General features: G+C 47.3%; 1 protein-coding gene across 8 annotated transcripts in view; it reads left to right on the forward strand.

Moving 5' to 3' along the window:
* The window catches only part of lima1a (LIM domain and actin binding 1a), a 164,380-nt gene that overhangs the window by 141,843 nt on the left and 6,833 nt on the right, over window positions 1-15,704 (forward strand). For all 8 annotated transcript variants that reach the window (XM_072493968.1, XM_072493966.1, XM_072493970.1 and 5 more), the window contains 5 exons: window positions 3,231-3,323; window positions 4,767-4,883; window positions 11,604-11,673; window positions 12,015-12,118; window positions 15,273-15,406. In XM_072493968.1, coding sequence (XP_072350069.1) covers window positions 3,231-3,323; window positions 4,767-4,883; window positions 11,604-11,673; window positions 12,015-12,118; window positions 15,273-15,406 — 518 coding nt within the window. The remainder of the gene's footprint in view (window positions 1-3,230; window positions 3,324-4,766; window positions 4,884-11,603; window positions 11,674-12,014; window positions 12,119-15,272; window positions 15,407-15,704) is intronic.

Below are 15,704 nucleotides of genomic sequence, written 5' to 3' on the forward strand. Positions count from 1 at the left end.
TGGACTTCATTGATATTTGGATACGCACTGCATCATTGTCCAGATATGTTAGCGCAATTTGCTCTACGCCCTTGCCTTGCAGCAGCACTATTACTCCCCAACTGTGCGCCAATCATCTCTTTTGGACCAACATTTTTTTGCCTCTTCTTTCAACTGTATTACGGTTAAAACACTTTGTGTCTGGAGTCCTCCCTGGTAGATCTGCTAGATTTTATTTGTGTTGTAACATTTACCTGCAATTCATTTCCAGATGACTAGGTGGAGGCTCCTTTTCGCATCCACTCAGCAGAACCCTAACTCGCTAATCTCTCAACGTCCAATTACTCAGCAGTTTGCCCCTTCCACCTTGTGTTTCTAATGCTTATTTTTTGTATACACAATTACACACTCTTTCTTTGACTTTGTGGAAAGTATTTTTCAAATAATTTGAACAGTTTTGTGGGCTGTGTGCTTGCCCATTAGGTACTCTGCCTACCAATGCCAGATCAAGCACTCTTTTACCATCTCCCCACCTCACTGCTACTGTCTTTTTCATCCAGTCTTTCTCCCTTTGATCTTGTATTCTCTTTCTGCACATTTGCACCTTCACCAAATGTTGCTAACTGATCTATGTACTTCACACCGGAATCCTGTTTGTTTCAGGATTCCTCATTCCTGTCTTTTAAACACTTGTATCTTGGCATCTCTTCCTGCCATTGTGCTGCTTATATTGTTTGTTGGCTATAAAATAATCTGAATTACAGTATTTTCAAAAAGAAAATCTTGAACTAGTTTTATTTTCTTAAATCCCACTGGTGGCAAACAAATGTAGCTTTTCTATCTGCTGTTGCCCATCATACATAGAACATACAGTGCAGAAGGAGGCCATTCGGCCCATCGAGTCTGCACCGACCCACTTAAGCCCTCACTTCCACCCTATCCCGTAACCCAATAACCCCTCCTAACCTTTTTGGTCACTAAGGGCAATCGACCTAACCTGCATGTCTTTGGACTGTGGGAGGAAACCGGAGCACCCGGAGGAAACCCACGCAGACACTGGGAGAACTTGCAGACTCCGCACAGCCAGTGACCCAGCGGGGAAGTAAACCTGGCACTGTGAAGCCACAGTGCTATCCACTTGTGCTGTCCATCCTTACTGGCTTCCAAGAAGATGCAATCCTGTGGTTTCCTGACCCTCCAAAAGCAAATACCTTTTAGAACTCTCTCAATCTAGGATTGCTTGTGTCTCTTAGAACTCAAAACTAAGCTCACAATCTGAATTAATGAACTTATAAAAATGTGAAACAAGCAGAACCGCATCAATTTATTCACAACGACAGCAGTAAAATTAAAATACCTGATACCGTCTATTAACCGCAGTGAAGAAAGTGCAAGTCTTCACTAACAGTCACACAGCTCATTTCAGCCCTTAATTTTAGTTCCATTTCATCCTGATTCCACGTTTCATTCTGTTTCTCCCAGTCACATGTTTCAATAATCCATCCGTTTTGAGTGGCTGGAGTGCATATTAATGAGTTAATGTGCCTCTGACAGTCTCATTTCAGGTTGAATGTTCCACAGGCAGGCGTTGATCACATCATAGTGTCTTCCTGGCTTAATTAATATGTTAATACTGTGTGGAGGAAGACTAAAGCCATCTCCTGGACATTTAGACATGCTGGAGCCAGTGGCCATCCTGACCATTTAAAGAAACACCTAGCTTGCTTTTAAATAGATATCATTGTATCCTCAGCTCATTCCAAAGCGCTTCACAATCAACAAATTTGTTTGTGTTGTGTGGGTAAACATCGCAGGCAATTTGTGCATGGCATGTTCCCACAAAAGACTATCCAATCTTATTTGCTGAGGGAATGTTTGACCAGGACCCCAGTGGAACTTCCTCCTCCTCGATAGTGCAACGGATCATTACATGTACCTGAGCAGGCAGGTCAGCTCAATGTCTCCTAGAAAAAATTGATTCACTTTGAATTTCCACACATTTGTACGTGCATTTATTTTTTTAAATGAATTTAGTGTACCCAATTCATTTTTCCCATTAAGGAACAATTTAGCGTGGCCAATCCACCTACCCTGCCCATCTTTTGGGTTGTGGGGGCGAAACCGACGCAAACACTGCGAGAATGTGCAAACTCCACACGGGATAGTGACCCAGAGCCGGGATCGAACCTGGGACCTCAGCGCCATGAGGCTGCAGGGCTAACCCACTGCGCCACCGTGCTGCCCGTACGTGAATTTATACCGAAAATTAATTTATGCTGTGACAATACCATAGAATTTTGCACCAGTTTTATTTTACAGTCGGTGTGTTATCAAAACGGGTTGAAGTGTCAGCCGTGACCCAGTGGGGTAGTATCTTGCCTCCTGAGTCACAAATTGTCAGTTCAACCCACTCGGGTCCAGGTTGTCACTCCAGTGTAGCACTGAGGGTGTACTGCACTATTGGAGGTGCCATTTTTGAATGCAGTGTTGAAACTAAGGCCCTGTCTGCTTCTTTTGGATGGACATAAAAAATCTCACTGCACTAGAAGAGCAGGGGAATTCTTCTGATATCCTGGCTGACATTTATCCCTCAACCAACATCAGATTGCTTTTGTAGAAGCTTGCTGTGCGCAAATTGGCTGTTGCATTTCTCTACAACAGGATCTACAAAAGTACATCATTGACCGTGAAATGCTTTGGGACGTCCTGAGGTCACAAATGATGCTAGAGAAATTAAGTCTAGCTACAATTTCTCTAGTTTCCTGGTCTTATCTTTTTAGGTTTTTAAAACTCATCCAAAACTCTGCTTCTCTTGTCTTAATTGCAAGTCCCCATCCCTATTATCCCTGTGCTCACTGACCGACACTGTTCCTTGCTACAGCAGCATCTTGATTTTTAACATTTTCATCCTTGTTTTCAAATCCTTCTGTATCTGAAATCTCATCCTGCCCTCTTCCCTCTGAAATCTCTGTCCAGCCAACCATAACGGCTCTGCCATTGGTTACCATGCATTCCACCTGCCTGTGCTCCACACTCGGGAATACCCTCCCTACCACCTGATTCTTTACTTCCCAGTTCTCTTTTTACAAATTCCCTAAAACCTATGTCTTTGACCAAGGTTTGGTCATTTGCCCCAATGTCACCTTATTAGGCCTACGCCTTGGATGTTTTACTATGTTTAAGGTGCTATATAAATAGAAGTTGAAATCCAAGAGGGAATACTGCTAACTGTTGCCTTGAAAAATGCTTAGACTTTGGAAGAGCAGATGTCATCTGGAGACATGATCAGCACCAAAGAGCTGTGGGAAAGTGAAGACGTACCAGATCCGAAGAAGTTGCCACAGGTAAAGGAAAACTCTGTAATCAATTATTGGTTGTATTTCTTAAATGCTACCCCTTTTTGTTTGTGGGTTGGGGGTGGAGGGATTTGGGGTGGAGTTGGCTATTGGCTCGAATGTAGCTCTTAAAATATTGATGCTAGTGAGTATTCTGGGGGTTTGTCACAATTTTTCTCTTTTACAAAGGCACCAACTCCCAGCAGTAATCCAGCTCCGCATCTCGCTACTCCTCAACAAAGTGGTCATTTCTGTGGGGCAACTTGATCCATTTGTCTGCATGTAGTCTGACCATAGGCAGGGGTATTGAAGCCAAGCCCAAGTCTGCTCTCCCTCTTGATATTCCACACTGGAATTAGGGATAACATTTTTCCTGAAAAAAAGGCAGAGGAGGTGGGAAAGAACAAAAGGAAAGTTCTGTTAGTGTGGCGAGAAGGCCGGAGAGGTGAAATGGCCAATCAAAGACCCCATTGTATTTGTTAGTCATGTAAAATATATTAAAATAAATAAATTTAGAGTACCCAATTATTTGTTTGTCCAATTAAGGGTCAATTTAGCGTGGCCAATTCACCTACCTTGCACATCTTTGGGTTCTGGGAGTGAAGCCCATGCAGACGTGGGGAGAATGTGCAAACTCCACGGGGACAGTGAGCTGGCGCCGTGAGGCAGCAGTGCTAACCGCTATGTCACCGTGCCACCCTTTAGTCATGTAAGATATGAAAAATGAATAACAAATAAACATTTTTTCTTTAAAATGTGCCCTATATTTTTTCCCCTTCCTCTTCAAATAAAAATAACATTGCTGAATCAATAAAGCATAGAAAAGGCACCAGGAAGTAAGACTGAATTTAATTTTGGGAGCAGATAGCTTTTGTCAAACTATTTGTTCCTGATCTGTTGGGTTGTAGCTTTGTAACAAGTGCAGATGTCCGTTCTGTTTGCAATTTCTTTGTAAAAAAATTTAGAGTACCCAATAATTTTTTCCAATTAAGGGACAATTTAGCGTGGCCAATCCACCTACCCTGCACATCTTTGGGTTGTGGGGGTGAAACCCACGCAAACACTGGGAGAATGTGCAAACTCCACACGGACAGTGACCCAGAGCCGAGATCGAATCTGGGACCTCGGCGCCGTGAGGTAGCAGTGCTAACCACTGCACACCGTGCTGCCCCTGTTTGCAATTCCATCATTTCTTCAGTACATTATGTTGACAACATACTTCAGATATTGGGATTTTGCTTGTTTTAGTTGCTTTTACTGGAGTTCGTTTTTTGAACCCCTGTGTATGATCTCTGGGTTTTGCAGCTTTTGATTCTATTCCAGTCGCTTCTGTAGTTTAAAGCGGCTGGCAGTTCAACCACTATACAAATAATCCTGCCCCTGTTTAAACAAGGCTGTTGTGACATTCTCTCCTTTTGTCTTGATGTTTATCATGTATGCTTTCTGTTGTAGTCTGACATAAGCACTAGTGACCTTGAAATAAATGCAGACAATGGGAATGAGCAAAAAGAAAACGTGCCACCAGTATCTTTCACCAGCACCTCTCCCCGTCATGTGGAATCGCCGAAGGTACGTAAGCAGTCTTTAGTTGGAATGTTTGTGTTGATTGTAGGGCGAACATAAATAAGTATGTTTTTGGGTCCTATTTTGGCTTTACGGGCGACAATTGATTCCCAAGTTCCAAGAATCCACCAGTTTGGCTTTATTCTGATGTCCCGAGTGTAACTGGAGATTAACTGATGCTTCTACCTTGTGGACACCAAATGTGCAACCTTGTCTTTTGCACCTGTTTCTGACTCGAGCACAAATATTGGAATTGGAAACTTGCTGGTGTGAGGGAGGATTGAATTAATTCATTTGGAAGTGTTGTGGTTGTGGATTATTTCTCCTTTTTATGGAAGGAAATGCATCGGGTGCAATTCTCCAAAAAGATTTGAGTGTGGTAGCAAGCCGGAATTGCCACGAGCTTCCCGGCACTCGGCCCAGAGAGGCCGGCAACGCTATTCAACGTTAGTTGGTCCACTTAACGAGGCCTCACGGGCTTCAACTCTGCACATGAAGGCCCGCCAGCCGATTCACCAGCTCCCCGCTAACAAGGTCGAGCAGAACTTAAGCAGCACTTGGCGCCATTGCTGCGAGCTGGCTGAGCGAGGAAACCAGCCCCAAGATTTGGGGAGGCTGACCTAGGGAGGCCAGGAGGGATGTCGTGTTTCCCCGAGGGTCCCAGAGGATTAGCCACAGGGCAGCAAGTGCTGCCTGGGACGAGGTGGTGGCAGCTGTGAGCGCCGGGAGTGTGGCCAGCAGGAAGAAGGTCAATGATCTACACCAGGCCGCACGAGTGAGTAGACACCAATGCCCTCTCCCCAGAGACCTGTCCTGTCCACCCCCACGGGAGTTTCCACCCCCACGGGAACATCCACCCAGCAACTGTCCATGGGGCCCCAACCCCCTTCCACCCCCCCAACACGGCGAGGCCAACACGGCTAGGCTGGCGACCGCAGTGGAGAGCCTGGTGCACGATGTTGGCACCATGAGTGAAAGTATCCAAGGCATCACGCAGTCGGTGACTGCCATGGCTGAGGGTCTCGGCAGAATGTCCGACTCGCTGCGGGATGTCACCCAGTACCAGGCTGACCTTGATGAGGTTCTGCGGGACATGTCCCGCTCTCAAATGGGAATGGGCGAGGTGCTGCGGAGCTTGTCCCAATCGCAGGTAGGCATTGCGGGGCACTGCAGAGCATGGCCCAGTCACTGAGGAGCATCGCCGAGGGTGTCAACACCATGGTGTGAACCATGGGGAGCCGCCAGTGCTGGCAGAGCCAGATGATGCAGGGGCAGCTGGGGATCGAACCAGCTGATCCTCCATCCCAAGGGCCCTATGGGCACCAACCGGGAGGAGGGGGTGCTGGGTGCCAACCCGGACCCAGCCCATGGAGTGGCGACGTTGGCCACCAGCTCCCCCGGGTTCCACCCCTCTGATGTGGCTGCGTCACGCAGCCAGCACACAGGACAGGATGGCACGGCTGGGCATGTGCCGTCGACAAGTGCGCCTGGGGGGAGGGGTGTGTGAGCAAGCACTCAGCAGACAGGCAGGGGTCAGATTATGCAATTGTTTGAGGAGCACTGGTGCTCAGCTTTCAGCGGGTTAACCTCACCCCCTTCCCTCGACAGTGACCCGCTAACGGTGCTGACACAGTTCCAGCATCCTGGATTGATGTGACACATACCCTGGGAGGGAGGGAAATGGGAGTGGGGGAACGACGGTCCAGGCCACATCCAAAGTGATTTGGGTGAGTATGAGGGCCTCTTTGGCCCTTCGGGCTTGCCAGGCCCTCGTCGCTACCGCCTGTCCTGCAGCCTCCGGACGGTTCCTCGTGTTCCTCCCCGGCCTCTTCCTCCAGTCCCCGCTGGTCTGGCACCGCCTCATCATCCTTGTCGTCCTCTACTCCTCGGAGGTGGCCACATGTTCCTCGTGACCAACCTCCCGCATGTCGCCACGCTGCTGTGCGGGATATGGAGAACGTAACAGACCACCACAAAGCGGGCAATCCTCTGGGCGGTGTACTGGAGTGCACCACCTTAGCGGTCAAGGCATCGGAACCGGATCTTGAGGAGTCCGATGCACTGCTTGATCACAGCCCGGGTGGCCACGTGGGCCTCGTTGTACCGGGTCTCCACTTCGGTCACCGGGTCTGTACTGGCATCATTAGCTGCCAGCCACCCATACTGGAGGTGCTCCTCGAAAGGGCAGGATGACCGACTGCCCCAGGATGTATCTGCCGTGCACACTCCCCGGGAAGCGTGTGCACACGTGCATTATTTTCATCGGTGGTCGCACACGAGCTGTATGTTCAGGGAGTGGAACCCCTTTCTGTTAACACAGGGCACCCCCAGATGGCCCAGTGAGCGCAAAACACCATGTGCGGCATCTATGACACCCTGGACCTGGGGCACCTGGCGATGGCGGAGAAGCCTGCTACCCGGGCATTTTGCTGGGCTTGCTCCATGTCAAAGACGATGCAGCTTTCTGCCTGAGCATACAGGGCACCTGTGATCTGTCGGATGCACCTGTGGGCTGTGGTGTGAGAGATGCCACACAGGTCCCTGCTCGAGCCCTGGAATAGAGTCGCAGATGTTTACAGCGTGGAAACAGGCCCTTCGGCCCAGCTTGTCCCAGAATGATCCTGAGGCGTAAAAGTTCAGGGCTGCGTGACCTTGACGGCCACCAGGAGCGGGTATCCTCCTCCTCCATGTGGTTCAAAGTCCCCGAGGACATGTCACAGGTGCCGCACCATCTCCTTGTTGAGGCGGAGTCTCCTGTGGTACGCCCTGTCCATCATCTGTTCAAATGACCAACGCCGCCTGTATACCCTGGACCATCGCGGGACTCCCCCTCTGAGTCCCTCCCTGGCCTGATGGGTGGCCGGGTCCTCTGGGTGTGGGAGCAGGGTCCCGCTCGTGGGCCGCTGCCTCGAGCATCTGCAGACGCTGCTGCTGTCGCCTTCTCCAGCGTCTGGCCGGCCAGCCTACAAGCAGCACCACTAGGCCTAGTTCTGCTGGGTCCAAAACCCCTGCCGTAGCAAATTGGGAGAGAGGGTGAGACTGACAAACAGCGGTGACTCCCAACCCGAGACCCTCCATTTCCCCCAACCCGGAACGCCCTGCCTACGCATACCCAGCCGCAGCGAGCCCCTTAATGGACCCCAGACTCTGTGCCCTGGACACCTGCTCGTAATGTCACCTGGATCTGATGATGGTACCCTCCCCGTGGCACTCTCCCACCCTCCAGCTGTGGACATGTGCACGGAGCTGTGTCCCAGCCCCTGGGTGTATGGATGTTGGCTGCTGCATGTGTGGCGTTACCTCCCACAGTGTCCAGGTATCACGGTTTGATTGGGATGCTAGGCAATGACTCCCACATGCTGCATGGCCTGCCCACACATGGGGATCCACTTGGGTTGTGTGAAGTGCTCATTTAACCACGATTGCCAAATCCCTATTGGTGTCAGCCGTGCAGCCAGAGGCCTTGGCAGTCACTGGGGGTTATGGGTGGTTGTTGGGGCAGACTGGCAGGGTCAAGGGTTGCTCCCGGAATGGGTGTACATGATCCAGGGATTGGCATGGTGGTGCTGTGAGCGGCCTTTCGGAGGGTCCCCACAGCTCCGCCGAGCAGGGGCAGCAAGCCCAGTGCCCCCGGGCTCCTTGCCTGTGATCAAAAATGGATACTAATCTCCTCGGCTCCCCACAGAAGCCCTTCCACCAGGTTCACGTTTTTCAAAAGGAGTACTAATTGGCGGCAGCGTGAACACTTGCTGCAGAGGCCGCTGAAAGATGGGAGGCCGTTGGACATGAGGTAGCTCTCGTTAATTGTATAGAAATGGGGCTTAAAGGGTGGCACAGTGGTTAGCACTGCTGCATCACGGCGCCGAGGACCTGCGCTCATTCCCGGCCCTGGGTCACTGTGTGGAGTTTGCACATTCTCCCAGTGTTTGCGTGGGTCTCGCCCCCACAACCCAAAGATGTGCAGGGTAGGTGGATTGGCCGCGCTAAATTGCCCCTTAATTGGAAAAGAAAATTGGGTACAAAGAAGAAAAGGAAATGGGGCTTAAGTGGTGATAATTGGTTTCTCGCCAGGCTACGGTGAGATTCCGAATTTGCCTACGAGAGCGGGCCGGTTGCATCACAAACTGTTTGGCGCCTGGCGCGGTTCTCGTTTTTGGCCTCGTTACACTTGAGGGAGAGCGCAACATGCTTGTTGTGTAATTTGGACATTCTGAATTTTCCCCTCAGTGTACACGAGTAGGTGCCAAGTGTGGCGACGAGGGGATTTTCACAGTAACTTCATTATAGTGTTAACGTAAGCCTACTTGTGACAATGAAGATTTTTATTATTAACAAAGCCGGCGAATCGTCTATCTGTTGCTGTTGTAGCAACTGCCCTCTGCTGGTCCGCCCAGGTTCTGCAGCATCAACTTCAAATGGTATTTATCACTCAAAACTGTATTTTTGAGTTGAGATATTCACTGTGTTGCATGTGTCTTGTCTTGGCAGCACAAAAAAACAGATTATCTGGTCATTATCACATTGCTGTGCACAAACTGGCTACTGCGTTTTTGAAGCACTTCATTTGGTACAAAGCGCCTTGGGGTGTCCTAAGGCCAAGAAAGGAGCTACATTAATTCCTTTCTTGATAACTTTGCAAGCTTCTTGTGAGGAGTAAAGGCTATAGATAATACTTTGTCCATCTGAGACCCAGACCCAAATACATGTAATCGATCACCCCTCCATGTTTTGAAAACTGCCTGCTCTAGTGGCAAATATGTGGTTTGCAACAGGGCTATTGGGGATGAACAATAGACGCTGGCCTTCTCAATGCACGGTAGCACAGTGGTTAGCACCGTTGCTTCACAGCTCCAGGGTCCCAGGTTCGATTCCTGGCTTGGGTCACTGTCTGTGCAGCGTCTGCACGTTCTCCCAGTGTCTGCGTGGGTTTCCTCCGGGTGCTCCGGTTTCCTCCCACAGGTCCTCAGGACGTGCTTGTTAGGTAAATTGGACATTCTTAATTTTCCCTCGGTGTACCTGAGCAGGTGCCGGAATGTGGCGACGAGGGGATTTTCACAGTAACTTCATTGCAGTGTTAATGTAAGCCTACTTGAGACAGTAATAAAGATTATTATAATTATGTGAATTGATAAAAACATTTTAAAGCTGGTGTCCCTGATTCTTGTGAAGAAATGAGACTGCAAGGCAACTTTCCCTGACTTTTATTGACCTATTATTTGCATTGTAATACGTTCACTGGTCAGCTGGTTAACATTATGGAGTAATGTAGAAAGCATTGAGCATTTGTAACAGATGCACTCTAGTGTAAAATGTCTATTAAGCATCTTGGGTGTGCACATTTGCACCAAATCCAACACAACTGTGGAGTCCCAGTGCATCGGTTTTGCAACAGGAGCCCCCCCCCCCCCCCCCCACACACACACACACACACACACACACACACACACACACACACACACACACACACACACACACTGAATGGTTTGATTGGATTATAGTTCAGGTCCCTTCCCTGACATGCTAATAGTATGCAGCTGAGAGATGATCTGTGCAGCCAGATCATTGTTGACTGGAACCAGATAATCTTTGTGCTTTTGTCTAGAAAAATAGCAACAAACGAGTCATTACATGATTCGGCCCCTATTGTATGCGGTTGTATTTCAAATAATCCAGTTTAACCGAACCACCTCTCAAAACCCCAGGCGCTTTAAATGTGTCATTTAGTTTAGTTGCATCCATTGGTTTAATATAAAGACAGCATCTTTTTAGGTGACCTTTTGTTGCAAAATTGAGATTTATAAGTTTGAATCTCCCTGTATTTAGATGAGAATCATTCTGACCTGGCAGCTTCAGATTTCTTATTAATATCCCCAGACCTTTCCAGCTTCATTCACTTTTTAAAGCACTTTCCAACTCTCTCACTTTGAAAAATAACTACAGTTCCACTATTTTTTTTCCCTTAAAAAAAATTTAGAGTACCCAATTCATTATTTCCAATTAAGGGGCAATTTAGCGTGGCCAATCCACCGAGCCTGCACATCTTTGGGTTGTGGGGGTGAAACCCACGCAGACACGGGGTGAATGTACAAACTCCACATGGACAGTGACCCAGAGCCGGGATCGAACCTGGGACCTCGGCGCGTGAGGCAGCAGTGCTAACCCGCTGCGCCACCGTGCTAGTTCCACCATATTTAACTATGTTTCCAGCTTTATGCCAGTCTTTTTGAATGTAGCTCTCACTTTCGGCTTTTTACCCTGAATATTTACATCTGATGGTGATCGTTGGGGATTAAACTGAATGAAAGGGTTTGGGGGAGGAAGGATGGATGACTGATTCATTGATCTGGTCAGGCTATTGTTCAGATTGGAAAGTTCAAATTTATGAATTTACAAATGCGAGTGTGGCTCTTTCTCCCTCCCTCCCTCCCTCCACCCCACTGAGTCGTCATCATCAGTTGGGACCAGATATTAATGACTAGTGCGAGTCTCTCTTGTGGGGACCATGAACTGGATTCAAAGAACAAAGAAAAATTACAGCAGAGCAGGCGAGGAGCTGGATGAGGGGTTCACCCCTGCCCACACTCTGAGCCCTGGCTTTGTAACTCGGAAAAAGTAATACACTCGTGCGCAAACAAAAACCTTTAATGCTGTTTCATTATCAGTGATTTCATGACTGTTGATGAATGTAGCTTGGTGAGTATAATTGTTCTTGTATTATTTTCCCAGGGGTCTGTGAGTGAGACCACCCCAAACTCTTGGAAAAGTTCTGCTTCTGAAAAACAAGTAGATTGTCAAGGTGAGCCCATTTATTCGAAATGTCCACCACATGCATTTTCTATCTGCGCCTCCCAGCCATGAGGACACACACCAGAATTGCCCTAACGCCAGTGGATGAGCGGGTCCACGTGGCCTCCTGCAGTGGCATCTCCACAGCAGAATTATTGAAAATGAATATTGTGTGTGGAGATATGCAGGTGTAAATCCACTTTCAGCCAGTCGTGATTCCAATGACATGTTTCAACTTAAAACAGAAAATCAAATTCTTCTCAGCCGTAACAACTAAAAATACTGATTTGAAATAAGTGCTTGTAGATTGTTTGGCTTTAATTCATGCTTTTAATCTTTTTAAATGACCAGTTAATGTGGAAAATGAAGGAGGGACACCAAAGCTTCCAGTTCAGGGTATAAAGCAACCAAGATCAACCACGGAAATTCAAAGTAGTCCAGCCAAATCTTTTAAGGTAAATATCTCTCTTCCATCTGCTCAGTCATTGACTTGTTTGGGAATTCATGTATGTAATGCTCAACTTGAAATCTGGGGATTTTGTCCAGTTATTCTCTCTTTAAAGTGCTGTCCCGGACTGTGCTATAACTCTTGGACTCCAACAGTACTCCCGTAACTCACTCCTAAATGGGCATTCTGAATGTGTGTGCCTGTCGGGGTGACAAACAAAGCGAGCATGTGGGGGTACACTGCAAACTGTCCGCATTGAACAGAGAATATACAGTGCAGAAGGAGGCCATTCGGCCCATCGAGTCTGCACCGACCCACTAAGCCCTCACTTCTGCCCTAACCCAATAACCCCTCTTAACCTTTTTGGACACTTAAGGGCAATTTATCATGGCCAGTCCACCTAACAAGCACGTCTTTGGACTGTGGGAGGAAACTGGAGCACCCGGAGGAAACCCACGCAGACACTGGGAGAACGTGCAGACTCCGCACAGACAGTGACCCAAGTCAGGAATCAAACCTGGGACCCTGACGCTGAGAAACCACAGTGCTAACCACTGTGCTACCGTGCTGCCATGCCCTCTTTCAAAGATGTGTTGCTAGATATGATCAAGAATGTGAACCATACCTCTGATTACTATTTTCCTTTTCCCTTCCCTCCTGTGCCACTGTCTACAAAGTTTAGGGTGCTGAAACCTTTTGTAATACTATGGATAAGCTAGTTTTAACTGATCTGGGGTTGAATCTGGGAACGTCTACTCTGTGTCATTGCTTTTATGGCCCCTGTTTGAGTTTGCATTACACCACTCAATCTCTTATCTCGGTACTAGACCAACAGACGGCATTTTAAGTCTCCCAAGCTTATCATCAGGATAAGGGAGTTGCATTAAATAAAGGCCCCACGACTGGATGCTGCTTCTCCACAATCTAAACAGACAGCTCCAGCATGAAAGCAGCTAGTATCTATTCGCACAGCAGGTGGCTGGCAGTGTAGATCCTTTCTCGGGCAGCGGGTGCTATGGTTACAAGGTCTGATGAGCTCATTGTTGCATCTGTGGCTCCAGTTGATCTGCAAGAAAGTGGAATTAGCTGTGTCCTAGAGAAGGTCCAAACAGATTGAGTATCCTTTAGAGGATTGAGTAACTTCATATACACCAAAGTAGGCTACTTTCTTAAAGGGGAAATTCCATACCAGACTACAACCCAAATTTAGAGAACACTGCCAATGTTTTGTATTTTAAAATATTCTGTATATTTTCGGCTTTTTAAAAGTCCAGAACTTCAAATGTACAGAATCATTTTTTGGAGAAGTTAAACTTTGGCTTTTTAAAAAAAAATTTAAAGTGCCTGATTTTTTTTTTCCAATTAAGGGGCAATTTCTTGTGGCCAATCCACCTACCCTGCACATCTTTGGGTTGTGGGGGTGAAACACACGCAAACACGGGGAGAATGTGCAAACTCCACATGGGCCGGGATTCGAACCCGGGTCCTCGGCACCGTAGTCCCAGTGCTAACCACTGCGCCACATGCTGCCCTGTAAGGCAGCAGTGCTAACCACTGCGCCAGCATGCCGCCCTTAAAATTTGGCTTTTGGGGCAGCACGGTGGCGCAGTGGTTAGCATTGCTGCCTCGTTGCGCCGAGGTCCCAGGTTCGATCCGTGTGGAGTTTGCACACTTTCCCGTGTTAGCGTGGGTTTCACCCCCACAACCCAAAGATGTGCAGGATAGGTGTATTGGCCACGCTAAATTGCCCCTTAATTTAAAAAAAAAAGAACTGGGTACTCTAAATTTATTAAAACAAAATTTGGCTTTCAATAATCAGAGTAAGAAACATTTGAAGAATGTCTAATCCCTGGAACAATAGACTGCTTCAATGCGATTAAACATGGTAGTATAACCTTTATGACATTGTGTTGTTTAGTACATTGCTGTTTAATCCTATTTCTTTGCCTATTTTTCAGCTTCTACTTCCTGTTCCTGAAGTATCCCTTTTCTCTCTCTGCATTCCTCTGTCTCCGATATGAGGTTCTGTTTGCTCTTTTTAAAAAAAAATAAAAATTATTCCTTATGCTTGTTTACATGACCTGCGCGAAACCGACGCCTGACCACGATTCACTCTTAAAATATACAATTCCTCTGAGCAGAATTAACTAAAGTCCTTTGATTTTTGATTGAGCTTTGAGTCTGTGTTACCCTTGGGAAGGGAGAGGAAGATTACCATCAACTGTGCAAGGTTTGCATTTGTATCAAGAAGTTAAAGTCCCAAGGGGTGACACACTGCTCAATGGCATGTGGGTGACCCAGTGCAAGGTGTCTGCCAATGCTGCTCTTTTTAAGGGTTGGAGGTCTTGCAAGGGCTACATTTTTATTTTTTCAGTTTCCTACTTTCCTACTTTTTTGTCTATTTTCCCCCACCTTACCCCCGCCCCCCTCTATTTTCCACCTCCCCCCCCCCCCCCCCCCCCCCCTCCAAATGTCCAATTGAGGTCATATATTTTAATGCATGATTGATATTTTTCAAACTGACCAATTTAAATCATTAACATTATACATTGGCCAGTGGCTTGGCAACAGACGCCCAAGCTGAAGACAACCCACCGTGGTAACTTCATGTGCGACAGAACCCGCCTCTCGAGCATTGGCCTCTTCAACCATCAGCAAAGGTGCGCCATATAAAGACGGCCCATCTGAAATGGATTTGTTTGCATGTCCATCTTTACTTGGATGGAAGGATGCCAAATTGGAGCTCTACTTTAGGCCTTGAAAGGGCATCACTTCTTATCCTGGACACTCACTGGTCCAGAGATTTTTTTAAAAAAAGTTGGCTTGTTTCTCCTCTTCCCACTCTACATGCTGTTAACTGAGTTTGAACAATAGTTGCTGATATTGGGGGAAAATGTTTGGAGAAAGCATTGAAAACTTGCTAAGCTGAATTCACAAACAACTGAAGTGACCCGATTTGCAGGAATACTTGCCTCCAGTCGTGGACTTTCTTTCTCAGGCCAGTTTTCTCACCATGATTGTTTTTGAATAAAAATGTGTTTAAATATATGCATTGGTGTTGGTTAATCCTAATGTTTTGTCACATTTGAGAATGTCTTGCTATCCATGCAGTGTTCAGAAAGTGACCAATGAGCCCACTCCTTTTTTTTTTTGACTCTTAGAAATTTCAGCTTCCAGCCAGAGAGTCGTGTGTCACCTGCCAAAAGACTGTCTATCCAATGGAGCGTCTTGTTGCAAACCAACAGATATTTCACAATGTGTGCTTCCGCTGTAGCCACTGCAATGCTAAGCTGAGGTAAGGTTCTGATTCTAGGTGACTTTGGGTTTACCTTGTACTTGGCTCCAAATTGTTTCTGCTTTCTGACCTTTTTTAGCTCCATTTTGGGTATGGAGTGACTGAACTTTGTATTTAAAGAGGTTTCCTGAGAGTTCTCGTTCCCTTCAAACTGTCCCCTGTCCAATGTGGCTTATTTGGTATACCTAGCATGTAAATAACTCTTGCACGGAAGGGTTCCTGCTCCTGATAAATCAATCATTTCTGCTGGAAAGTGAAGCTTTGCATCCACTGAGGGCATGATTTGTCTCTGCTGTGA

Source organism: Scyliorhinus torazame, chromosome X (assembly GCF_047496885.1).
Source record: "Scyliorhinus torazame isolate Kashiwa2021f chromosome X, sScyTor2.1, whole genome shotgun sequence".
NCBI lineage: Eukaryota > Metazoa > Chordata > Chondrichthyes > Carcharhiniformes > Scyliorhinidae > Scyliorhinus > Scyliorhinus torazame.